The sequence below is a fragment of the Fundulus heteroclitus genome, chromosome 7, assembly GCF_011125445.2.
Source record: "Fundulus heteroclitus isolate FHET01 chromosome 7, MU-UCD_Fhet_4.1, whole genome shotgun sequence".
NCBI classification, from domain to species: domain Eukaryota; kingdom Metazoa; phylum Chordata; class Actinopteri; order Cyprinodontiformes; family Fundulidae; genus Fundulus; species Fundulus heteroclitus.
Window position 1 is genome coordinate 8,403,114 of NC_046367.1, and position 26,246 is coordinate 8,429,359.

Genomic DNA, 26,246 nt, shown 5'->3' on the forward strand with positions numbered 1-26,246 from the left:
TTCTGCATAAATATAAAAAAAGACCATAGGCTCAGAGGAGATAAGTACAAATGTTTATTTTTAATTTTTAAATGAACTGTTTTTTTTACACTCACTAGTTATATACTACTTTGTGTTGAACTATCAGATAAAACCCAAATAAGAAATTAGGCCATACTAATGTAAAAGAGGGGGGATGATGCTGAAGCAAGGCATAGAGATTAGATAAGGTCCAATTCCCAGAATTTCCATCTTTTAAACATGGCCAGTTTTAGAAGTGAACGAAGCATTTATGTCTTTGTCTTTTTGCAGTCGTTCTAATTATCATGATACTGTGCACACAGTCACCCTATTAAGACTAAATCTTGACTCTTTGTCAAGAATCAACAAATAAACTGAACTGGTAGAAATTCAGCTCAGATTGTTTCTATATCTGCGATTCACAGCACGTCACCTTCAGGGGGTTTACATGAAAAACAGGCTGAATTCATTTTTAGTTGTATACAATCTAATTTGGTCCAAACTCAAGTCGATTCAAAGATTGTTCTTTCCAGAACAATCCCATCCTATATTCAGAGTTAGATCCAGTTAGAAATTGCTCAATTTGCAGTTATAATGCAAAACAGTTGAATTCAGATAATCACATATGGCTAAATAGTAAAGTTGTTTGTTTGTGGAAGGCCACTAAACTGCACGGAGTGACTGACTTCAGTAATCCTTCATCCTGAGCAAGACTAGGGCCTCCGTTGAGAGCAGACTCCCTTCTAAAAAGGAAGCAGGTTGTGTCTAAGCGTCTATCTGGAGGCGGGGTTTAATTATTTTTCTGTAGATCAGACAGCGATGTACTGCTGTTCCTGAGAACATCTTCTCAAAACATTTTATCAGAGAGCAGATAAATCTCTATCTTATTCAAAGCTTTTAATTTACTGAAAGAATATGTACAGCAAAGGAAGTGGGCGGAGCAGATTAAGATGAGAAAGCTAAAAGTGGAGGCAATTCTACAAATCATTCTGATAAAAAACAACAACATCATCCAAGTGTACCCATTGAAAGAATTCCCTAGTTACAGTTTTTCAGTTTGAAACTAGGTTAAAACCCGACTACTGATAGAGAAATTTGATCAGCTTACCTGGATTTCATATAAATGAGCAATGTGGAACTGAACTGCAAGAAAAAAAGAAGAATTGAACCATCAGAACAATCTGCTGTATTTCCCCTTCACCCTAAGGAGCTCCATTAACACACACTGCCAACAGTATGGAGCGCAGATGGGTGGGGGAGTTTAACACTCTCCAGTGCATACATGTAATCTGAAATCACAGTGTGCATGTGCAGCGTGTTTGTGAGTCTTTGCAGCTCCCTCCTTGTGCCGTCTCCTAGGCAACCCGTCTGGGGCAGTCAGCGGGGAAACGGCAAGAAGTATTATTGCTCTGCAGCAGGGTTTTTAAGCCCTTTTGATATGCTCCGTGCACCACTGCTGAGGTGGAATATCATTTGTTAAAGCCACACCAACCATCGTTACAATTATAACAATACTTACTTTCAGCTTTGGATAAAGTGCAGAGATTAGAGTCGATCAATGCCAGCTGAAAATGCTGCGGGGAAAAGGGGAGAAAAAAAAAAGGACTTTTTGGTAAACATGATCCCAAGTCTGTGGATAATTATTCAGACAAAAATACATGTCACTGAATATCTTATGGAAAGCATTGCTTACATTCATTCTGCTTTCAGGAGCAGACTCACAACAAACCATGAATGAACCCTGGTGACCGTAACATGAGAGGACACAGAAGGCTGCGGGGGCTAAACCACAGATAGTCCAATCTGATAGAGCCGTCTCTCTTTCCAACTACAACTGGAAAACAGAAGCTGTTCCTGCAGACTGCGTTTAAACGCCTCACAAATACTCAAAACTCCCTCACGATGCTGCCGTTTCTTCCCTCATCACCTCTGAATGAAGACAAACATCATCCTGATGCAGGCTTTCAAAAACGTCCTCTATTTCTAAAAGGTATTACGCTTCCCTGTCCAGGCTGCTCCTCTGACAGAGAAACACAGACCGGTTGTCCTCGATTCAATCTGCGCCGACGCTCACCAGCCTGACCTAGAACAGGTTACATAGAAGAGCCTTGATGTGGAGCTGTATTAATAGCATCCACTGCCACCAGCAGGGCAGAACATCATGTCGACGCTTGCTTGGCCTGGCTGCCAAGGCGTGGTCGGGTTGGTCAGCGCATCATTATGCAGCCGATTGGACTCAGCCAAATCCGCGGGCTTTTCCAGATCCAATGGAAGGCGACCCAATAAAACCAAGAACAGAAGATTTAACGACATCTGAGGAATGAGAGAGGCAAACTTCTATGGAGGTGTGCATCAGAGACGTACTGAGAAACTGGCCGGTGAACTGAATCGGACCGCGTTCTTCTTCGTCAGACCTGACTGAAGCCCAGAAAGTTCGGAAGTCAAAAACTAGTAAACCACGTAGTAGGCGGTACCGGGTCAGTCTGATAACAGAACTCTGTTGTGGAAGTGGTAGGACTCAAAGTTTGCCGTTTTCGTGATCAGAGAGTTTGCAAATTAGGTCAGAGGGACCACAAGGCCGTGGGCAGACAACAAGCAAAGACAACCAAATGCAGCAGAGGCCACAGGACATCAGCTCGTACCCACCTTTGGAAGCTTTTGTTGATTTGGCGAATTCACCCGGACAGAGTTGGGCGGATAGCAGGAAGGTTGAACATCTTACAGCAAAGCTGATCTGTCTTAATCCCTTTTAGTTTGCAACCGCGGTCTATCATGGAACATGCCCCATTTAGAAATGTTCGCAGCCTTTTTCAAATCCAGTCCAGAAGTTAAAATGCGCCTTTGTGTTTGTTAAGGTGGGCCTCATGGACACCATGGAGGAGCCTGCCCCCCATATTCACTGCATTTTTACCTCAGACAAACAAATCTGCTGTACAGCTTTGCCTAAAACCTTTTTGGGGCGGGGGTGTTCTAACCAGAATATTAAATCAGTTTCTGTAGCCTTTAAACAAGATGAATTATGCACACTGGGAAAGCAGCAGATCTTTACCTGCTCTGGCGCCCCCCTCTGACTGGGAGTATCATTGTTCCTGCTGATGTACATAGCCAGCCATGCACTTGACAAAATTAGCATCACACTGGCTTTGCAGCCGACAGGACAGTAGAGTAGGACTGATGAAGAATCAGGCCTTGAGGTTAGCATCTACAGTTTCTCGGGAATGCACGCAGAAACTGATGTTTTAGTTAGTCTAGCTGCACTGATTATGCTAACTGCACATAGAAGACAGACACAAAGACCAATTTAAAATATCAACTCTGCGATCATTTAGTTTGTTTCTCATCGATCAGTAAAACCTTGTTTTACAGCTACTGGTAACTCATACAGTGTGACATCGCCTCTGGTGCTAATGTCAACACTTGACGCCTAATGGCAGGACAGCTGGAAAATAAATAATGTCCGCTCTCAGGGGCGGTCCTAGCCTGCTGGGCGCCCTGGGCCAACAATACCCCCTCCAACCCCTTCGGCATCACAAACAAATGAAAGATAAAGATACTTCAAATGTATAAAATAAAATAAAAATTACATATAAATGACATAAAAAATAAGGCATTTCCAAATTGTACCAATAATAATAAAAAAAGAAAAGAAATAACTTGAAATGCTTGTTTTACATTTGATCGAATTTGACTTTGTAAAGTGCCTTGACATCACATGCATTATGAATTGGCACCATATAAATAAAATTGAATGGAATCTTTTTTTAATTGACTCTTAAAAGGGAGAACGAACTGGGCTAGAATAACCACCACAGATTGGAAAGCTGCCAGAAATACTGATCTGCGTACCTCTAGCATGCATGCATAGGTGGCTTCAAGGTGACAGGTTTGCATGCAGCCATTAGGCTTCACCGTGACCCTGTGCAGTTGCAAGCAGCTTCATGCATTCAAAAAGGAATTAATACCATCTAGGTCACACATGCACATTCAGCATTAGAACCTCCTGAAACCAAAAAGATCCAGTAGGTACTCCGCCGGCAAACCGATCTGGATTCCTCACAGAGCCAAGCAGCATTATCTGTCATCCAGGCTGAGGCTAAAGATAGCCCTTACCCCAAAGCATATACTCAAAGGAGCCATAGCCTTCCACCCGCAGCTACGCTCACAGTCAATGTCAGATAAAAGTCCAGACCCATCCAGCTGCAGCTCAACACATTTACTGCATGAGCAAATAAAGGGATCCTGCTGAAAATTAACTGGGTTTTATAATCTAGCTATTAGCAACAGAATCATCAGGCACCATCACCACATGCCTTAATTTTAGAGAAGGCACTTAAACGCGTTACCTAGATGGTTTTCACATGATAGCATCTCCTGCAGGTCTCCCCCTCAGACTTCTCTATCCTTGTCCTCCCTTCACACTTGCTCTACAGCCAGGCAGATAATGCAGCACGATTGTCAGGTTGGCATTCCACCTCCCTCCTCACATCTTGCTTTCCTCATTCTCTCCCCCGTCTCTCTGCTGTCTTCCTTTTTATCTGTCTTCCTCTCTCCCTCTCTCACTTCCCCCCCTCTCCTCCTCCTCCCTCCTCTATCCTGGTGTCACTGATTACCATTCAGCAGACGGCTGCAGAGGAGAGTGCACAGAGATGACACACAATACCTCAAAGCAGAAGCCAGCACACACACACACACACACACACACCTCTCCACGCCATCCCTCCACCTCCCCTCCTTTCTCAGATCTGTTCTGTGTGGCTGCAGGAGGCAGCTGACTCAATAGCTCTGCACACACATCACAAAAGCCCTGATGCAGAGACATACTCTGAGCGCTGGCTAAAATAACGAGCCCTAATGGGATTAATAAAGATAGAGGCATTGTATACGACGGTTGCTTCCTAATCAGGTTGCAACGTGTTCGGAATCACTTTATATCAGCTGTATCTGATCTGGATGAAGAGGAAGCACCATTGAGTACCATCAATTACATCTGAATCCATATTCCTATCTTGCCCCGGCTCATCCAAACCCTTCTCGCTTTCATGTTTTATTCCTCCACCTTCTTTGTTGTATCCCTGGTCTTCTGAACAGGTGCCTACCCCTCCCTGTAGGGTACCGGGGATTTTGTTGGTGTGTGTGTGTGTGTGTGTGTGTGTGTGTGTGTGTGTGTGTGTGTGTGTGTGTGTGTGTGTGTGTGTGTGTGTGTGTGGAGCTGGCAATGAGTCAGGACAGAAGGAGGGCAGCATCCAAGATTTAGGGCATATAGCATGAGTAGCCTGCTTAAGTCAAAGCAGGACTGCATGTCAACAGAAATGGTTCACAGGTTCAAATGTCACTTGACAAAACAGAGATATTATCAACCACCAGTGAATGCACTTTTAGGGCATTGCAACAAATGTTGCCTTTGTCTCATCAATGATGGTGCCTTGAAGAGTTTTTATACCCTTTGAACCTTCTCAGATTGTTACTATGATGTGTTTTATTGGGATATTATGTGACAGACCCATTGCTTTCCTTCTACTCTAAATCCTCCAGAGAAAATCAATCCCCAAAAAAATGGTGGTGACGGTAGGGGTGGGCGATATGAAGAATATCACGAAATCTTTGGGCTATATCGCGATACACGATATACATCGCGATATGTTCAAATAACCTTGAATAACAAATGTTTTTAGCCACATAGTGCCTAAAGTTGCAATTGGTATATCTCATATTAATGTGTGTATTTTTTTTGTTTGAAAAATTGATTGCAAAATAAAAATGAATTAAAAATGTTTTATTTTTAGTTTTATTTTAACCACAGCTGCACATAGAAGCTTTTCCCAAATTACAATATTGTCACATTGGAGCTCTTTCATGGTCAACACTGGACCTTAAAAACGGAACATCCCAGCGGCCAAAAGAACACCAAAATAAAAATCTGACACAAAATAAACCTGAATTAAAAGGTGCTCTTTTGTAACCTGACCCTAGCCAGATGGATGTCGCTCCACCTAGCTCCACTTACATCCATCTGGGACCTCTCCCATAGAGAGTGATTTCTCCAACCAATTTTAGTGTCTAGCCAATCAGACAACCAGTGACGCTCTCACAGTGTCACTGGTTAGCTTCGGTGTGAGTGGTTGAAATAGCACGCCGATAAAGATGACAGACAAGTGGCTTATCCAATCATATGCAAGGATTTTTGATAAGGCCCAGCCTGCAAAAAAGGCAATTCTTATGAAGAGGTCCCAGATGGATGTGAGTGGAGCTAGGTGGAGCGAAATCCATATGGCTGGGGTCAGGTTAACGCTTTTGTGCTTAAGACATAAAAAATTGTAAATGTGACAATCCCAAAAACAAAAGCGTGTATAGTGACTATAAAATCAACTGACCAGTCGCAGCTACATATTCAGAGCATATCAAAAATATTTCCGTTGCTCTTTAGGTGCTGGGAAATTTTAAACAAACGCTTTTTTCTGTCACGTGGGATTTAGCAAAGGAAGATGCCAGTTTCAACAGTTTTATAGCTGGTTTTAAGTTCCCTTCTGTGTGTGTGTGTGTGTGTGTGTGTGTGTGGGGGGGGGGGGGGGGGGGGGGGGGGGGGGGGGGGGGTTTGAAACGCGGAGTTTACAAGAGTTGCACTGGATGACTTTTTAGGTTTGTGCTACTGCTACCTTTTGTGGCAATGGTGTTACAGCATGTTTTGCAAATTACCGCATTTTGTTCGACATCCTTCTTGTGAAATCCAAACCACTGCCTGAAACGCCCGTTGTCGCCAAAGGTCTCACCATCTCGTCAACGCAGATAAGCGTACATGCTCGTTGTTGTATGTGCGCGCTAGAGCACTTACTGGTTGGAGGAGGACCGAGTGATGCGTTCAGAGCGTGTGGGAAAAACTACATTCACAGTGAATTAAATAGAGCGGCTCAATCTTGCCGTGAAAATTTACACGCGATGTTCGCAATAAATTCATTTTAACTATTGCGCGGAGGGAAACTTGAGATACATCGAGTATACTCTATGTATCGCCCACCCCTAGGTGACGGCATCATCCTTTTCTTCAGCAAGGGCAGACAAGCAGGTCAGAGTTGATAGGAAGATGGATGGAGCTAAAATATGGTTGCAAAAGGGAAGAAAGTGTCCAGTATGGATATAAACACACACTGCTTCCCTTTGCTGTACAATGAGAACAGGGCATTGGTGTTTCCAATTCACAATATGTCATAACTTGGGAATACTTCCCAAAAAGGCATTTAGTATGGACCCTTTCGTGCCCCCACCCCCATTGTAAAGGGTGTTAATGACTGTTTTCTGAACATCTGTCCAGTAAGCTGTCTTCCCTATGATTGTGTCACCTCCCGACCAAGACTTAGACCATTTGGAGGCTCAGGAAGGTGTTTTAAGTCGATTAGCTGATTAGAGTGTGATGCCACAAGTGTCCAACACTTAACTTGTTAACAATATTGGAATTTTCTAAGACAATGAAGTTTCGCTTTTTGTTTTCTGTAACCAATAATCATAAAAAGTAGAAGAAATAAAGGCTTGATAAACTTCAATCTTTGTGTACTTAATCTGTATATGCGGGTGTCGCTTTCTAAAATGAGCAACAAATTTTTTTTCACGATATTCTAATTTTTGGAGATCTACCACTAAACGTTACTGATACACAAAAGATCCAAACTTTGAAGAACTAAAGATATTGAGTCCATTTCAGGAAGCTTAAAGCATTCATGATGAGACTTCAAGCTTATAATGCAGACCAATGAAAGATGCTTTAATGTTCAGATGACCAAAGCCAACTGTGCTAGCCTTTCATGTCAAACACAGACGTCTTGCTGCACTTCATGTAATCAGTCAGCAGTACATTCAGACCTAACCTGCTATCAGCCATGCTGGACTAGATTAAGGAGTTGGTTTGAATTAAAGCAAATCTGCCTTCCTAATCTGCTGGACATGAAAAGTCAACTGAATACCCCATGCTCATCATTCTGCCACATATTAAGATTTACCTTAAAACTGGATTCATAGTCTGTGTTGACTTTAAACATGAGTCCCAGTCTCAGATGAATTTCTTTCGCCCGGGAAAACGTTGGGTCGATGTAAAGCACCTCTTGGAATGCCTTAATTGCCCTGGGGGGAAAAGAAGAACAAATCCACATGTTGAAAAATAATTGAAATCTGACATATTATTAGACTTACAGAGCATTTGATAGAAACTTGGGTTGTCAAAATAACCAATAACTTGATAAAAATCAATACTACAAAAATATAAAACTCAAAGATACTCATGTTGACCTGTTCACATCTGCCCAAATTGTTGGATTTCTCCTGACCAACTGGTCTTAACCAGAGAGAAATCTGTTGCTTCAAAAAATGTTGCCGCAAAATCAAAAATAGTATTGAGCATTGTCCTTAATATTGGTATTGAGTGATATTTTAGTATCCCGACAACCTTAATAGGGACATATAATCAGGTAATGATGCAGGTAGTTTAAAGTCTGCTAGCATGTCGATTTCAGACAGAAAAAAACATTTGCAACCCTCTTTATCAACAGGACAAACAATAAAGCACTGCTTGAAGAAACTTTCACTAAAAAGGTACATGTACAAGAAAATATCAATACCACACGCTACGCTAATGCTACAAGCTAACACTACGACACTGATGTCGACACTAATGTTTGAGAGCAACTGAAAAAAGGTCAGCAACACTCCTGTTTCTGCAACAGTGCAATAGTAAACCTCCCAGACAATATAAGCTAACGCTAGCCATTTATATATTAGCTTCACGGACACAGAAAGCTCATTGATGGGGTTCTGTTGGTCTGAGCTCCACCATCGAGATGCACTTCCGCTCCTTTCTGTGGTACGAATCAACTCAGGTTAATCAACAGCTCAGTCGGCCAATAGTGAAGTAACAAAACAAACCAGCGCACCACTCCATTACTTCTCCATTTAGTTTCATAACTACTGGAGGCTAATGTGGTTAATAATAACGCAGGTTATGGTGGAACACCAGATCCATGTTTGTTTTGAAATTATTTTTGTCCAGAACGATCTTTTATTTGTCACTCAGTAGTAGCGTTTAATTGTATCATCAGCAAATTGCCACGCAAGTGGAGGATCACAGTTGCACACTAAAGGTAAGCAAAGGTTTATACTTTGTGGCGAAAGAATTGAAACTACAGGGAAACTAACTTGTATGAACTGTGAAACCATTGATGCTAGCTGTTTTTGCATTTTGTTATCAATTATACCTTTCTATATAACAAAAAGCATAATCATAAAAATTATAGAATATAATAGCCTATATTAATACTATACAATATCTTTTATACCTCATATTTCTGGAAGAAGCATATCATTTTGGTAATTATTCAATTTATTTGTGAAACAAAGTATATTGTCCGGGTTTTCTATTTAGACGCCTTGACTCCGTGGCCGTACCTAGTCCTTTTATGGGCAGCAGTCAGTCCGCCTAGCCTAAAGCATTACATTAAATGGTAAATGGCTTGTGCTTGTATAGCGCTTTAACTGGTCTTGACCACCTCCAAAGCGCTTTACACTACAGTTCAGTCATTCACCCATTCACACCCTGATGGTGGTGAGCTATGTTAGTAGCTACAGACTGACAGAGGCGAGGCTGCCATGCACCGGCACCACCAGGCCCTCTGACCACCGCCAGCAGGCAATGTGGGTGAAGTGTCTTGCCCAAGGACACAACGACAGAGACAGTCAGTGCAGGGGATCGAACCGGCAACCTGCCAATTGCAAGACGAACTCCCTAACCTCTGTGCCACATCACCCCAACAGCATTTCTTCTTTTTGTCTTCGGGTGAACTCGGCGCTTTGCCATCGTGTTTTTTCCACCGCCGTTCAAGCCTATAAATTCTATCGGAGCACAAAGCGCACTGGTCATTGCACGGCACGTATATTAAGGCATTTAAAGGCTTAAAACCATTGCCTGTGAGCCTTATGTTCATGTCCGCTACCTGCACTCCACACAAATCGCAGTGACGGCAGGGTTTGTTTGGTAGCCAAAACCTTTGAACTTGTTTGACCCATGCGTGTGCAAAAGCAACGCGCAATTCGCTTATTATAGGCCTGGTGGGATGCTAGGCTTTACCTTCTTGTTGTTCAGAGAAACTTTCACAAACAAACAAGCAAAATGAAATGCTGAACGGTGCTACATGCTGAGCTAACAGTAGGACAAGGCTGTTTGACAGCAACACAAACAGGTCAGTAAAGCTCTTCAACAGCGTTGTAGTAAACCTCCCGGACAACATAAGCTACCAGTTATTAGCTCGACAGACAGCTCAATGTTCTTCCGGTCGGGGTTCTGTCGGTATAAGCTCCGTCTTCGAGCTCGCAGTTCTGTACTTCGCAGCGCTCCGTTCCGCTGCATTAAGGATCAGCACAGGAAAATGCTCATCAGCTGACAGCTTAGCTGAATAATAAATAGTAAAGCAACAACAAACCAGCCCCCTCGTTTTAAAAGTATGGTATGTAGATACAACGTAGTTGCATTCTTGCAATCAAGAGCATCTTCACTATTTGGTCACTCCGGACAGTTGGGACAAGCACTGTTCTAAAGCATTATGAGAGCAAAAGGGAACTAAAATTACACGGAAAACTGCAGAAATTTGTAAGAAAACCATAACCAGAGCTTTTTTTTTTTTTTTTTTGCAAATTCAATATCATTGTCTAAAATGGTCAATTTACTTTATCACTTGAATGCTTCACATAAGTGGCTCAGTTCAGTGAGAAGATGAAATATGATGCTGAGTGGCACTAAACCAACACTATGAGCTCAGTAACCCATCCTCCCTGAATGGACAATTTGTTCCACCCTGAATCCCAGAGATCTGGATTCTGTTTAAGACCACAGGCCTAAGCTTACTGGAAGACTGAGGATTGGGCTCTCTGACTACCTGCTGAGGATGCTTTACACTTCAGTGCTTAACAGCAAAAGCAAACAGTAAGAACCAACCAACAGATCTGCTGTTATGGTCTGATTTAACAGTATCAAAATGAGCTAGAATGGCTTTTCTCACATTCTGGAAAAATACTAGTATATATATATATTCCATGCTGGTGATTCTGACAGAACAGAGCTGACAGATCTTCTTTAACTGCAGTGAAACTAAAGAGCTGAGTAAACTATGATCCTTGAGGTCCTTAACATGACCCCCTAGAATGTTGGCCAATATCTCTCCAATCCTTTTTTCATAAAACAGAAGCAATCCAGCCTACGGCAACAGCCAGTTTACTACTGAACCCACTTGCTGTGTAACTATAGCAACAATAGCAAATGTATGTCAGCGTGGAGCCCTTTTCCTGTATGAAAAAGCAATGAGGTCTCTGCTGAACATGCCACACACACACTACCCCACACACACTGGACTGAACTCAGTGCCCCCGGTTCCTCCCCCTCTGTTTTTTTTTTTTTTAGTCCCTCCCTCCACTCACTCTGTGTATGCCCTCTCCCTCCTTCCTTCCCTCCGTCAGTCCGTCCCAGGCAGCATCCAGTGAAGCTCCTCAGCAGGATAGATTCTACTACACAGCAACATGACAGCTCCAGGAGAAAATGAACACGCAGCATTTTCCACTTTGGAGAAGCCCATTTAGCTGCTAAAAATTGTGACTGTTCAGGAAGCAAATCCCATCATTTGACTCATGGATACTAACTGGTGAAGATTAGATTTCATCTTAAATAAACGTTTTTAAAGGTTTTTCAATATTATTAACTGGTGAAGTTTTCCATGTAAACACAGAGTGAAGAGTTGGATTACCAAATCAGACGTATGAGGTAACATTCCCCATTTGACAGCTCAGCATTCCTCAGGGCCTCGGACTCAAACTGACGTAATGCATCCCTTTGAGCCAACGTGACATCCCTCCCCGCCCCCAACAACACAGTCCAGGCCTGTTAGACTGATGCCTCTATCCAGTCTCCAGATCATGGTGGGCGTGGTGGAAGACTGTTGTTAAAAGGCAATTCTTTTCTTCAGAAACATATTACAAAGCCATAAATTGCACTTATTTTAATACATATCAGCTAGAGTAAAAACCTACCGGAAATCTTTTTCTAGTCACTATTACGCAATAGCAAGAATGTTGAATGGTTCATCGTGTTTGAGGAGGTCATGAAGACCAAACCATGACAACTTTGCAATCTTCAGAGCAGCCGAGTTTTGAACGTTAAAGCTCAGATGACAAAAGCACCACTTCTGTCAAGGCTTTGGCCGCATTCTTCGCATTAAATGCCAAACGTCCCACTGGGCGTCATACCATACCTAAGCCATGGTATTTGTCCTGACTCTTTCTCTGCATCTACAGCTATTATTGCTTCTGTTGTTTGGGCAGGGCTTTGTGCCTGCAGCCTAGGAACCAGGTGAGCAGTTGCAGGTGCTGAGGGTCTGAGTGCGTGGCTAAGATTGGGGATGTGTAAAAGTCCTTGTTCTTAAAAAAAATAAAATATTGCTCCGTACTTGCTCCGGAAATATCCGGAATAAGTACGTGTTCTCTGACACCCCCGGTAAATATCTGGAGTCATCAAAAAATATTGTGATGTCATTCATTGTCAGAATCGAACATCCCGTAGGTCAAACAGAATAGTTTCCTACGTTTTGATGAAACGAAGCAGCAAGTTTGGTTTTCCAGTTTGACGGTAAACAAAGAACATGTTTGTATACTTGGCTTTAATAAAAAAAAAAAAAAAAGAAGTATGGGTTCTGTTTTAGCAAAGAAATAAAACCAAAGGCCCCTGAAGCTGAAGCAAAATACAATATAATCCAAAGCATACTCAGGACTCCTGACTGTGCCCTTAAAATGCTTTTGTTAACACATAAGCCCATGTAAAACGAAAACTCTTAACTGTTCCATGGTCTAGGAAAATCATTTAGGAGAAGTAAAAAAAGAAACGTATCCAGCAAAGACCAAACACTTACCACTGAAAGGCGTTGTAATGGAAGTAAACCATTCCAAGGCCGTATAAAAAGGCAGCATTCTGGGGAAAATAAACGAGACAGAGAACCGTCACAATCAGAAGAACATGCATTATTTAGGTCGGCACATTAAAACATTTACTGCACACACCCTGGCCACAACGTGAAGCTGCTATTTGATGGTATAAAAGACTTTTAAATATGCAATCTGTCAAGCCTAAAAGCCGTCAAAAACTGAACGTGTCAACATGTGCATTAAAACAATGCTGTTTTTGCATCAGTAAACATGCTGTAGGAAGGAAGTCACAGCGCTGTTGGGCGCTTTTACTTCTAGTAATAGAGCACATCCTAACAAACGCTCAGTCATACAGAGATGATAAGTTATAGACTATTCCAGATGTCAAAGCAAACAGTCTGCATCGCTAAGCCCTAAATAATAGTAACCACTTTAAAAAAAAAAACTGTCTTAGATATTCAATGTTACACGATCTTCTGAAAAAAAAAAAAACAAGACAATTTTCGATAAATGTCTGCAACAGGATATTTGTCATCTTTAAAGAGCAAAAAAGGGACAAAATTGTATGTAAGGTCACTCAGTGGGGCAAAAACACTGGAAAGCAGGTGATTGGTCTGCAGCTGAGTTTCTGGGCAGGTTAACCAATCAGATGTTTGGGGGTTTCTTTAGTGAGACATATGAGCTGTTTAAATGATTTCCTGATGTACCTTAATACAGGAAGCAACAAAATTTCTATTTAAAAATGATTTTAAAATGTTTTTAATTTAATTTTGAGTCCCCAATTTAATAAATTGCACAGTAAATTAAGGCATTTAAAATATATTAAAAAGGATTTTATTTATTTAATGTCAAATCTTATTCAAATTGTCACAAATAATGTCTTAGTCATTTTTAGGATTTGTGTCACTGTTGGCTTTCTGGTGGAGAAATATCATCTGGAACCTGCTTAAAGGAAAATGAAAAAAATCTAATGTTTAGAGCAGATAGGAGAGGATAGAAGGGAAGAATAGGGAAATGTATTACATCTTTAAACAATAAACCTTTAATTTTCTACTAATTAAGATTGTCGCGGGTGGGTCCCATTTCCTTACATCTCTGTGATAATCCACAATTCATCTCAGTATTTAAGAATCAATACCAGCAGAGCTGAATTCAAATGTGGAATTGTTCCACCATCAATCCTAGCCACAGTAGGCAGGAGAAGAGGATCACAGATCAAAAAATAGCTATTTATGCAAGATCACCAGTTATTGACCCCCCCCCCCCCCCATCAACCCCTTTTAGAAAAACTAAGCATTTCTTAACTTGACTTGGTTTTTAATTGTGACGCCCGTGATGCTGCAGGCGTGTTTCTCCTCTCAAGAACCATTATTATAATTCCTAGCATCACAAAGTTTTCCAAATGCCAAAATCATTTAATGACAAATATGACAGATTCTTGCAGTAAACTAAATTTGGGTCATGAATGGAAGGGATGGACAATTAATTGCCTTTGCAATATAATTGCAATTTTAAAAAATGCTATTTCATAATCGCAGAGGTCTGCAATTTTTGGCTATGTAATAATTAACGGATCGGACATGTCCTTTAGGTGTCGGTAATATGTTTAAAGAGAGTTGCAGCAGTGAGATAATATAATTTTATCATTTGTTTTAGACTTACTATAATTATACTTTTTTATCAGAAACTTTCAGGAATCTCACTACAGCATTATGTACCGGTCAAACTGTTTAATACATAGACTTGTGTGTTGGTTGCATTTTTTGTCCAACTCAACAAGTCATTCTCTTGAATAAAAATATTCCAATTAATAAAAACTGCTGAATTTCTTGTTTTAAACAGTCCTTATTAAAAAACATCTTTATCTAAAGGCCATTTTTGCTTGTGGTTCATGCAGAGAAAAGTCAAAATTAAATTGCATATATGGTTGAAATATACACAATTTTTGATTTTGGGCAAAATCGTACCGCCATAATGAATGGGTCTTTCAACAAGATAACGATCTAAAACACACGGCCATCAACACAGAGCTTCACCCGCCGCAAAAATCCACCTCTAGTCCCCAGATCAGAATCCTACAGTAAACCTGTGGCATGAACTGAGTGCAAGAGAGAACCCACAAACTCTGGGTTACTCTGCTAGAATAACTTTGGCAATGGTAATACCTGAGAGCATGGCTCAACGGGGTCTACCTTCTGAAAGTCCTGCTGGCAGCAGTTACAAAATAAGATAAGACGGGCTTTATTGATTTCACGTTGGAGAAATTCACTTGTCACATCAGCTCAGTAATCAGTAATCAAAAGAAGGTGCCAAAAGGAGGAAAAGGTCCAATTAGTTCCACTATTAATCTAAAAATAGACTGTGGAGGAACAGGATGAACAAAACTGTGCCTCTATCTTGCCAGTACAACAGATCACTGATGACTTCACCTTGCTATGAACAAGCGTAAAGACATCATCCACTTTGCTACTGTATCTCCTATGGTCTCTCTCTTGCTCTATTCCATTCGTGTAATACAAATGTATGAAGAGAAATGGTCAGAGATCCTTGTCTGTGTGCTCAAACCTTGTAAAATAGTATAGGTGAAGACTAGGAGCTATCGTAATGGCAAAGGGGCTTTTTACAAAGTACTTTCCAGCAGGGGAACGAATAATGTGTTAAAAATAGACTCTTTCTCCCTGTTGTGTGTGCCACACTTTGTTCTCCGTTTGATAAACTGCAAGTTATATTTAGAAACAGCGCAGCAAACTCACCTTCCAGTAGTCCGACTGTAAACTGAAGTACCTCTGGTATGCAGATAATGCTAAGTCAAGGGTAAGACAAAGGACAAAAAGGTCAAATGAGGGAAGAATGAAAATTAGAACCTTGAGCTTTCAAGCCAGCCAGTCATAGTAGCATGAAAGTGCTAATCCAGTGGTTCTGTAGGAAAGATTTTAAAATCATCTTACCTTTTGGATATTCCTCCAGCAGGAGGTTGAAGTGGCCGAGCTGGCAGAAAACATCAGGGTCCACCTTGCCCTCTGCCTTCAGAATTAGGCCATCGTAGCAGCTCACAGCCTAAAGCAACAACATCCAACTGACAGTTAAATGGGAACGCCAAATGAGCGGCCAAGATCACATCCACAGTCTGAGACCAACTTTCGATTAAAAGTCATAGAAAGGGATCATCTGACATGTCTGGATCAAGTTACTCAAGAGCGGCTTTCTGCTCTGGACCCGTTTTGCATAGTTCCTCATGAATCCCCCAAACCCTGACTCAGAGTCAGCATTTAAACAACGGCTAAACAAATGAGGCTTGACATCTAATGCCGCCGCCACAGGAGAGAACCTGTTTCTGTCTGTCTGTCTGTGTCTATCGTGAGGACTAAAACTTGACAGTAGACCAACGTTGTGAGGACATTTTGCAAGGTCCACACAGTGCAAATTGGGCTAATGCTTAAATTTTTGGCTAAGGTAAATTTTGAGTTTAGGTTAGGGTTATGTACCTGTGACTGTAGGTTCATAGAACGCAAAAGAAAATGAATGGAAGTCAATAGAAGGTCCTCGCAGTGATGTACATTCCAACGTGTGTGTGTGTGTGTGTGTATGCATTTAAACCCATGTGAAACACAGGCAAACATTCGTGTGAGAAGCAACATGCAGCATTTAAAAATGAGTTTCCATTGGTCGCTGATGTAATGCAGTCGGATTAATGAACGGATCCATCGTGTGACTGGACCTAAGAGCAGATGATGCTGAATGGTATTTAGCAGCTGTTCCTCTTCGACCAGCTCTACTGCCGCCCCTCAATGTTTGAAGTTTCCTTCATTTTCTCAACTTCACCGTCTCTTTCGCTTCTTGTTTCAGACTGGACGGGTTGAGTCACGTGACTACAGCCTGTACACATAGCGCAGCGTCTTAAAGGGACATGACCAGAGCCTCTCTATACGCAGCCAAAAAAGACAAAAGCGAAAATACCGGCATAGGAAAAATGACATTGTTTATTGTTGTAAATTTTGCCGTCTGTAAATCTTCAGTTTATCGCCCAGGCTTACACCGTTTGTTTCTCCAAAACAACAGTCTCGGAAGAAGTCTGGACGGATAGTAGACGCTCGGTGCTCTTGACTCCCAGGAAGCCTTTAGTGAGGACATTCTGACAAATTGGGTGCATTTACAAAATACAAGAGATGTTTGCCACAGGAATCACAGGGGAGGCGCGAACTATGCGCTGGAGAAGACCGTGATATTTGTGCCTTCTGTTTGAGCGCGCAGGAACCAATCCGAGCGAGCAGTGCGACAACTCAACGCTTAAAACCGGTCTGGCGTGCGCTCAACTCTGATAAACTCCTCTCAACCCACTGTCCTCGCGCTCACTTCCATCCGTGCTCGTGCGCTCGACCTGCTCATTCAGCGCTCAGGACCAGCTGTGAGCTCGATTGGCTGTTTCTTCGCTAGTGACTTCAAAAACTGTTCACTCCACCAGCCAATCACAGACAGGGTTTTTTCCCATCCAATCAGAATATGGCTTGCAAATACTGCATTCAGATGGATTAAATCAAAATGTTGCAGCTTTTGGTAGAAATGACTAAACATCACCGTGGGATTGAAGAAGAAAAAAAAGTTCAATATTTTAGCCTAAAATATTTAGTCTAAAATATTTGAGTTACTAAGAGTTACTAAGTGAGGTGTCAAAAAATTTTTGTCTCTTTTCTTTCCAGCTCCTGGGAGGTGATGCAAAAGTTTATTCTGATCATAATCATCATCGTCATCATTATTTAAAGAGCACTTTAACACGAGGTAAAACAAAGTGCCAAACATCAGAAATACATCAGATAAGAGATAAAATCTAATAACATGCTTGTTTGTTAAAATAGCAATAGGTTAAAATTGTGTATAATTAGCCTAGAAAGTAAATCGGAATATGGAAAGTGTTGACGTCTGTTAAATTCAGGTTATCTTTTTTTATTATTATTTCAGTTGACGTCTCCTGTTGACGTGAGTTCAGTTTGACATTGGTCTTTGTTTAGTTCAGTTTGTCTGCTGTTGAAAACAATCATTAATGAATTTGCTCTAATGACAGTGCTTCAGTAAAAGTAGCCTGTAAGATGGAAATATTGGGATGGATATTTTATGAATAGGTATTTTTTATGAATGTACTTTGTTAAAAGAAATACAATAAAAAAAACACGTGTTGGGATATCAGTTGTTTTTGAAACAGCATTCCAGGAACACAAAAGAAAGATGCATTTACTGCAGGGACCTGTGTGGGGTAGGTTAGTGGTTGGGTGGGATCTAGTCACTTCAGTTCTGTGTTTTAAACGCCGGCTGCGTCATCACGCAGAGCACGCACAGCAGCTAGGGATGAGCGGACACAGAGCAACATGGAGCAAACGCTGGACAGAGCAGAGGCTGCTATTTGGAAACCTTTCAAACTTGATACGCCAACAAGTCCGACAGCAACATGAAATTTCTGCAACGTGAAAATTATGAGGGGTGATAAAGTTGATAAGTTCAACAACACAAACTTAAATAAGGACCATGCATTTTTGTCAAGCCTTCACTCACATGGCAAGGTATATGGTTCGTTCATTCAACAGTAGTATCGGATCAGTATCAGGTATCGCCCAATCTGCTCAGCCCAGGTGTTGTATCAGACTGGACCGGAAAAATCTGGATCAGTTCATCTTTAATCCTCACCAGAATATTTTTCAGTGCGACAATGGCTGGCTCCAACCTTGCCTGCAAACTGAACTCTCGTGGTATTGGTACGTCCACAAACAAGAATCCATCCTGTACGAGTCGGGCCAATCACGTTGCAGTTTTACGGTTTAATGCGGTTTATGATGAAAGCTGCTGAACCCACAGCCGAATCAAATCAAACACGGTAGCGTAGGAGGGCGCACGCGTAGCTACCGCTATCACATCTGTTTTGTCAGAACCCACAACTTGTTTCCTAGAAGAATAGCAAGAAGTGCTGGGACCAGGGTAAGTTGTGCTTCCTCCTCAATACCGTGATTGGCTAAAACCAACCTTTGGTAGGCGGGCATTAGGTGTCGCTTCATCCAATCAGCTTGGAAAGTTCTGATTCGACAGGAGCAGACCCCTATTGATAATGTGCAGAATGAAGAGTGCTCCACATTATCAATCTTGCTGGCCACGTCAGCTGGCTTCTGTGCCTTTTTGCTGCTTCTCTGGATCTCTCGAAACGGAGTGATGTGTAGTGCAGCTCGAGGAGGGCTGTTTGTCAAAATTCTTTCAATTCTTTGAAAATGTGGAATATTTGGGGTTTTATTTTAGTTTGGGACGTTTCAACTGAGGGACATTGCTGCATGTTTTTAAATTTTAGATCTACTGGTGCATTCGAATAAATAAACTAAAGAGTAATTTATTCCAGCAATTGCATTGAAAATGAGAAATTCATATTGTATAAATGCATGACACCCAGTCAATATGTCAATAGCTTATTTCTGTTTATCTTGACAAGGCTTACAGCTGATGAAAACCCCAAACTCCTGTTCTCAGAAAACCTTTTAATACAACCATGATATGTTATGGCTTATCCTGGGGTGTTAAAGTCCAGTCCCTGAGAGCTGCTAACATGAGACTTCTAAAACCATCACCTCTCCATTATACCTAAACCAAATGAAGGGCTCGTTACCAGGCTGCTGGAGAGCCAAATAACTGGATGCTGAGGAGGGAACTAAGCCACTTGTTTCAGTTGTGTTGGAAAAGGGGTTCATCTAAAAGTATCATGGACTGCTGACATGAGAGTTCCCTACAAAACACTAGCTATACCCTTCACATGAAGGCAAAGTCACAAAAGGCCATTGCTAAAGAAGCCGGGTGTTCTAAGTAGAGCTGCAACAACGAGTCGATAAAAAAACAATTAAAAGCAGTGGCAACAAATTTCACCATCGAGTCGTCGTGTCGTGAAGCAGTTTACTTCACCTGCAGGTAGCCGTCAGTGCTGGCTGACTGGCTGCAGAGCGATGTAAACAAAGTGCAGGCGGTATTCTCAAACACTGCTTTTGTGTAGTAAATTCTACAAATGACGGCACAGAGAAGGCGGCTCGAACCAAGCCCTCAAAAGATAGGGAGCATGTTGCGCTTCACAAAACCAAAAACATCAGTAATGTGCCAGATCTGACATGTCACACAAGCTCCACAGTGACACAGGAGCTGAAATAACATGGAGTCAGTGGTGAGGGTGATGGGAGCTCAACAGCAGCGTAAGTCGTTACAATAGCTGGTTCCATATGGAGGTGAGGAAACATCGACGGAGCTTGGCGAGCGGAGTCCTGCGCAGCCGGAGTCGTACTTCGCGGTGCCGCCTGAACGTCGGTCTGCCTGATAGCTCGTCTAATGCGGCCGTTAGCTGCTGACAGGAGATTGTTTACATGCGCAACATTCCTTGATAAGATTAAAATGTGTTTGGATCACAAGAAAAGAAAGTATTCTGAATGCACCGTTTATATGGGCTCAAAAATCAAATAATCCCACCATGACGTGCGTTTACTTGCACCAAGCTTTATTCAAGGTAGAAACTCTGACGTTAGCAGAGTTGATGAATTTCCATAAAACAGCCGCAGACGTTTGCACTTTTTCATGCGCAAAAAAACAACAAAAAAATGCAGAGGTGTGTCGGTTCTGAGCGCATAGAACGGACCTGCACCAGGTTCTGAGATGGCTGAGAACTCCTGCTGCTGCTGAGAGAGCGGGAGGAAACGATGATCATCCATAAAATGCTCTGCGCTGCGGCCGCATCCTCGTGTCTTAATCGGAACAAGTGTTTAGATGGACGCTGGTCAGATTATGGATCATAAACCAGCCCTCTCAATGGAAATACAATTTCATTATGGTGGTAATAACTGGTTGATTATGGTTTAAGTCTAAAGTCTGAGTGAAGGTATTGCACGGTAGCAAGGAGCAGGGCTCTAAACTAACTTTTCAAGAATCAAGAAAAGTTTTTGTTATGTAAAATAATGAAATTTTGGTGAGACACTCAGAATGATAAGAGGCAGACTCATTAAAAGCACTTACAGAAAACAAGACATGAGGATTAACTATTAAATGATTGACTAACAATCTAGTCAACAAAAAATTCATTTGAAGCAAAAATATTTGTTACCTAATATTGATGTAACAGAGCACCTAAGTAGCCACTTGTTTTCTGTACGCTTATTTGCTCTCAGTCCAAATGTTCTGAAATAGCCTTTTTTTTGGGTCGTCCGATTTATCAAAAAATAAATCGACCTATTAAGCGATTATTAGAATAATCGTTAGTTGCAGCCCTAGTTCTAAGCATGACCTATCCAAGCACGGTGATCGAAGGTTTAGAGCACCAAATCCACTATCGGAAAGAAAGTCAATAAAAATTTCAAAAGAAAAACAGTTTACCTTCATTTTGCATTCTAGCCCATCATGTAGATTAATATTAGTCATAACATCCTCCCAACCAATCACAAACGCAGACCCAGGAACGCTCCATAACAAAGCTCCGCCCCCTTCAAAGAGTTCAGTGAACATGTGTTCTTTTTTCTTTTCTAAAAACTTGCACTTTTCATGGATAGTTGGTTGAATAAAGTGATGAGTTTTATTCCAGTGTTTGTTCTGTATCTAAAAATAGGTTGCTAAGCAACAGCATAAAATGGCCAGGGCTGCACTTAAAATATATGTTTTGAATTGTTTGATAATTATTTCTATTTTATCTATATGCTTTTTTTCTATATCATCCAGATCAACAGAACTGTGACGAGGTTTGCATTACTTTAAATGCCTTAAACGGTCAAATACACTCCTGCATAACGCTGCGCAGTGCAGATGGGAGAATTAGGAGGGAATGCAGTTTTAGGGATCAAAGATTACCTGGCCAATGATGATTATGGGCCAAGATGCCGCATTAGACCCCGAGTATCACATTCTGCTATAACCTAAAGGGGAAAGTGACAAAACCAGGCTCCCAGGTCTTCTTAATGTGGGTAGCTTACAGGTGCTGGTCATATAATTAGAATATCAATAAAAAAGTTTATAGTTTTATAGTTTTTAGTAATTCCATTCAAAAAAGTGAACAAGGTTTAATATATTACAATTTCTGTGACACAATATGAATTTGTATTATGTCTCTAGGAAGAATGTACCCGTGGAAAAGGCCAATTTCTGTTAAGTTTATCAAGATATCGCTTAAATGCAAACGTGATCTGACGTTTTCAGAGATTTCTGTTGCGGCTGCACAAACAGCCAGCTCGCCTCGCCAGCTGTCCGCTGACCGAGGAGGTCTAGGCTCGCCATACCCGGAGAGAACGCCTGATTTCTGGCACGTTGTTTCCAAACTCCAGCTGACTTCCACCACTGATTGGAAGTTTAACACAGAATTCGCTCAGACGACATCTAACGGCTCCCACATACTTGCGCCGACACGTGTCGGTGAACGTCCGCGCGGACAGGTACGCGCAGAGCTCAACTTTTACGACGGCGGTGTCACACTACGAACTACTCGGTGGGAAGAGGTCTTCGTATAGAAGCGTTTTAAAGGCGAGCTTGATACACAGAGCTGTTCCAAGCAGGCAGCCGTGAGGCCAAGCGGCGTCACAACCACTCTGTGTGCCGCACTGACAGGTGTGCTGTGGGTGCCTGCTGGAGAACAAATGGCTCTATGTGACTGTAAAAGTGCTGAAAGCCTGAGTTCCTTTAGATCAAGGTTAAAAACCTTTTTTGTTTATAGTCGCCTTTGAATGCTAATGTTGAAATCTGCAGTTCCACTTGTCTTATAGCTTGACCTGCTGCTACTATTCCACTCCAATATAATTTCCTCTGTAATCTTTACTTTTCTTTATGTTCAGCACTTGAATTGTCTAGTTACTGAAATGTCCTACACAAATGAATTTACATCGCTTTACTGGAAAACAGGAGAGTATATTTAGAAGTGTATAATTTGCTGATCCTTAAAGCTGTAGTAGGCAATTCTATTCAGAAACACTTTTGGTAATACTGGGTTAAAAGCAACAGTATGGGCTCCATGTTTACAGCATCACAGTTGCTAGGTGACAGAAGTCTACTTTATACACAATTCATACTGCAGGTTTCTTATTACCGCCCCCTGCTGGACTGGAGGTTTAGTTTTCTTCACAATGTTCCCTTGTGTCATTAGGGTGATTAAAGTTAATTTCACACAGCCTTTCAAAGCTGTGGAAACACAAAGCACACAAATTACCTGGGATTCCTGTTACCCAGGTAAAGAAAGAAAATCCCAGGTATTTCAATCCTGGGTATTTTAGTGGAAAAGGGGCTACCAATATGACGTTTCTTTAGTTAGTGATGATTTGCAGATCTAAATCATCTGCTTTCTGCAGTTTTAAGTAACCAGAGGTGTCTGCCAGAAAATTCTAAGGTACAGTACAATTCCCTTGGCGTATAAGATTAAAAGTGGTGCTGATTTCATTTTTCATCAGGCTGTTGCTGTGTTCCATTTGTGCAACATTGAGTAAAACTCCATACTTTGACTCGTATTAGCAGTTCTGTTATTTATGTAACCTCATATGTGTACTACTATCCTGTTCACTTGCAAAATATGTCAAGTAGAACTGTGTTTTTGTCATCGTCTTAAAAACAGGGGGGAAGGGGCACCACATGACACATGCTTTAAAAATATATTTTTCATAAATTGTTATATTATTTACTTGAAATTGTTGACAGACCATGCATTATTCGTTTGGTGGATTTTTGGTGGATTTTTTTGATTTCAACATTTTAAAATGAGATATTTGAATATTGCTCACTGCTCATATGCCTACATGTAGTTTTGTAAGTTAGTAAATAGTAAATTACATTACAGAAATTCCCTTGATTATGTCTGATGTTTTTGACCGGAGGACAGCACGGGTAAGGGGGGGGGGGGGTGCTTTGAGGTATAGTGCCCAGGAGCAGCACATTGTCTTAATACGGGCCTGCCTCCATGCCACACACTGCACTGATGCAGTGATTAATGTACAAGTAACCTAGACCAAGTAACAATTTTCATGTATTATAAACATTTTAGTAAGCCATTTTTAACTTTCAACTACTTTTCAATTACACTATAACTCATTGAGATAAATCTGGACATGATGTTGGTATCATTTTAACATCATTTTAAAATTTGACCCCATGCCCCCCACACTATGCCTTCAGCAAGCAAACCAAGAGCCACATGTTGAAGGAACACTTGAAAGGCAGCAACACGGACTGCAGGAACACACGCCTTGTGTGTGTCCGCCGTGCAGTGCGCGTTTACCCGGTGGGCCGCCTCCCGGCTGCCGCTCCGGCCAGTCATCTTTGTTAGAGACGCTGGACGCCCTCGTCGTGATTATGGTTCCTGCGAACGAAGGCTAGCCAACTAGCCGTCGAGGCTAGTTAGCTAGCCGCAGCAAACATTTTCTGCCTATTTTCTCCACTGCACCCGCCATCTTGGGTGACGCCAAGCAGCCATTATTTTGCAACTTTAACATTAGACGTTTTTTTTTTCTAGCCCCAAATGTCAGAGCCGATGGTGAAGCAGGTGCAGACGTGTGTGCGCGTGCAAAGCGCTGGACGGCTAGCCGCTGCGTGCTAACCGTGAGGGAGCTGACGCACAATCAAACTGCGGGCTGCTGCTGCTGCTCGTCGGGACGGAGCGGCCACCTAAATACTGCTGCCAACTTGGAAAACTAACGTCGCACAACACTCGCAAACCAAGTTATGTTCGGGTTCTCGAGCGGCTCGCCGTTGCTCTCTTGCTAGACAAACAAGTTAACAGATTAATTTCAGAGCTCCGACGAGGGGGGAGGTGGGGGCTCGACCACACGTTCAACATACTCGGGAAACTAACAGCAGTTTCGGATCCAACGTGATTTGCAACATCTATGATGGACGTGCATGGACTCTATATGGCCAGGCTGTCGCTGTATAATGCAGTCGTGTCTCTCGAACCGCTGACACCTCCAGCGGGACGGAGATGCGTTCAGATCCGCCGTAAAACAGCGTTGCCCTCCGTTATATTCGGCCACATTTGACACAGATGCGCGCTGCAGAAACGTCCTCCCGTCGCGGCATCGTATCCCTGAATTAACTGCGCTCGTAAAGGCGGCTGCTGGCTCAGCTTTAAAGTTGGGGTCGGGAAACTGAGGCCGGGCTACACTCATCCATGAGGAGCGGCGTTTGGGAGCTCTGTGCCATTTGTTTCAGGTGGGCTGTGTGCCTCCTCTGAGGAGATAACAGCTTCAGCGGCGTACCTTTAACAGCAAGGCCTTCGTTCTGGCGCCATCTTCTTGAAGCCCGTGAAATCCAAACAGTGAACTGCAAGTAAAGGGCAGACAACGGTTCCGTGTTATTTAGTGGTGGCGGTGGGGAGGGGGGGGCGATCATGTTGTTACAAACTTCACTGGAGAAAAACTAGAAAACAAAAATGCATGCGAATATGGCTGTGCTTGCAGTTTGCCATCTAACCTGTCAACTCCCACCAGGCTCTCCTTCTCCTGCGCTGTTAGCTTCGGAAAGTCCTCTTCGATTTCGGTCGCTTTTCCCGACGCCATTTTCTCCTCGTCATTAGCAGCAACGCCGAGGCTCCGGGCAGCGGCCGTGAGCGACACTCCGCACGATTTCATGGAGACAGACCGGGAGGGAGAGCGGGACCGAGCGACTCCGGCGGAACTCGGCGGCGGCGGGACCGTCGCGCACCTATCCAGGATTAAAACGGGGCGTAGCGTGATTCTTGCCAAATCCTCAAGGAAACGATCCTTTCAAGTTCCCCTCCACGCTCGCCATTGTACGTGAACAAAAGTGCGCGTGTTCCAGTCCCGGTTTATGCATGGAGTTCATGTAATGCGGGGTTATAAATGAGAAAGTTGTTTAGTAAGCTCGCAAACTTCCCCCAACCAGCGGCTCAAAGTTGTTGTAATTGTGTCACATAGGCAAACGCACGCCGCCACCGTCGGCACGCCCTCCACTCCGCGGAGCCAATCCGCAGCGTTCCTCTGCGGTCACATGACGGCCTTCAGTTGATGGGTCGCGAACACGCAAACGAACACGCGCACGCACACATCAAAACGTGCTTCCCACGGCCCGCCTGTGCCACGCGATTGGCTTTCCTCGCTGTATTATGATTACGTAACCGTGTTTTCCCTGAATCCTATTGGTCAACCAAGCTGTCGGTTCGTTCAAGGATATTTGTTGCAACGTTGCACATGGACTTCTTGATAAATACCAAATAAATCATCCAAAACGCACACTGGGTCAGGTTGTAAACAAATAAATATTTATTTGCAAATACAGCAGCTTTTAGATGCATTTTCGGTATAGCAGGATGGTGTACT

The 26,246-nt window shown here is 42.4% G+C and overlaps 1 protein-coding gene across 5 annotated transcripts in view; it reads right to left on the bottom strand.

Annotated features, from left to right (window-relative positions):
• The window catches only part of kdm6a (lysine (K)-specific demethylase 6A), a 50,786-nt gene extending 24,932 nt beyond the window's left edge, over nt 1–25,854 (bottom strand). For 2 of the 5 annotated variants that reach the window (XM_021323477.2, XM_012876357.3), the window contains exons 1-8: nt 25,381–25,854; nt 25,167–25,230; nt 15,891–15,999; nt 15,696–15,745; nt 12,930–12,988; nt 7,989–8,109; nt 1,520–1,574; nt 1,109–1,143 (exon numbers count right to left, since the gene is read on the bottom strand). In XM_021323477.2, coding sequence (XP_021179152.2) covers nt 1,109–1,143; nt 1,520–1,574; nt 7,989–8,109; nt 12,930–12,988; nt 15,696–15,745; nt 15,891–15,999; nt 25,167–25,230; nt 25,381–25,538 — 651 coding nt within the window. In that variant the 5' untranslated portion in view covers nt 25,539–25,854. Of the gene's footprint in view, nt 1–1,108; nt 1,144–1,519; nt 1,575–1,693; nt 2,015–2,646; nt 2,676–4,343; nt 4,548–7,988; nt 8,110–12,929; nt 12,989–15,695; nt 15,746–15,890; nt 16,000–25,166; nt 25,231–25,380 lie in introns of those variants that run through there. The other 3 variants (XM_021323479.2, XM_021323478.2, XM_036138855.1) reach the window with 3 other exon arrangements.
• Between the last annotated feature and the right edge of the window lie 392 nt (nt 25,855–26,246).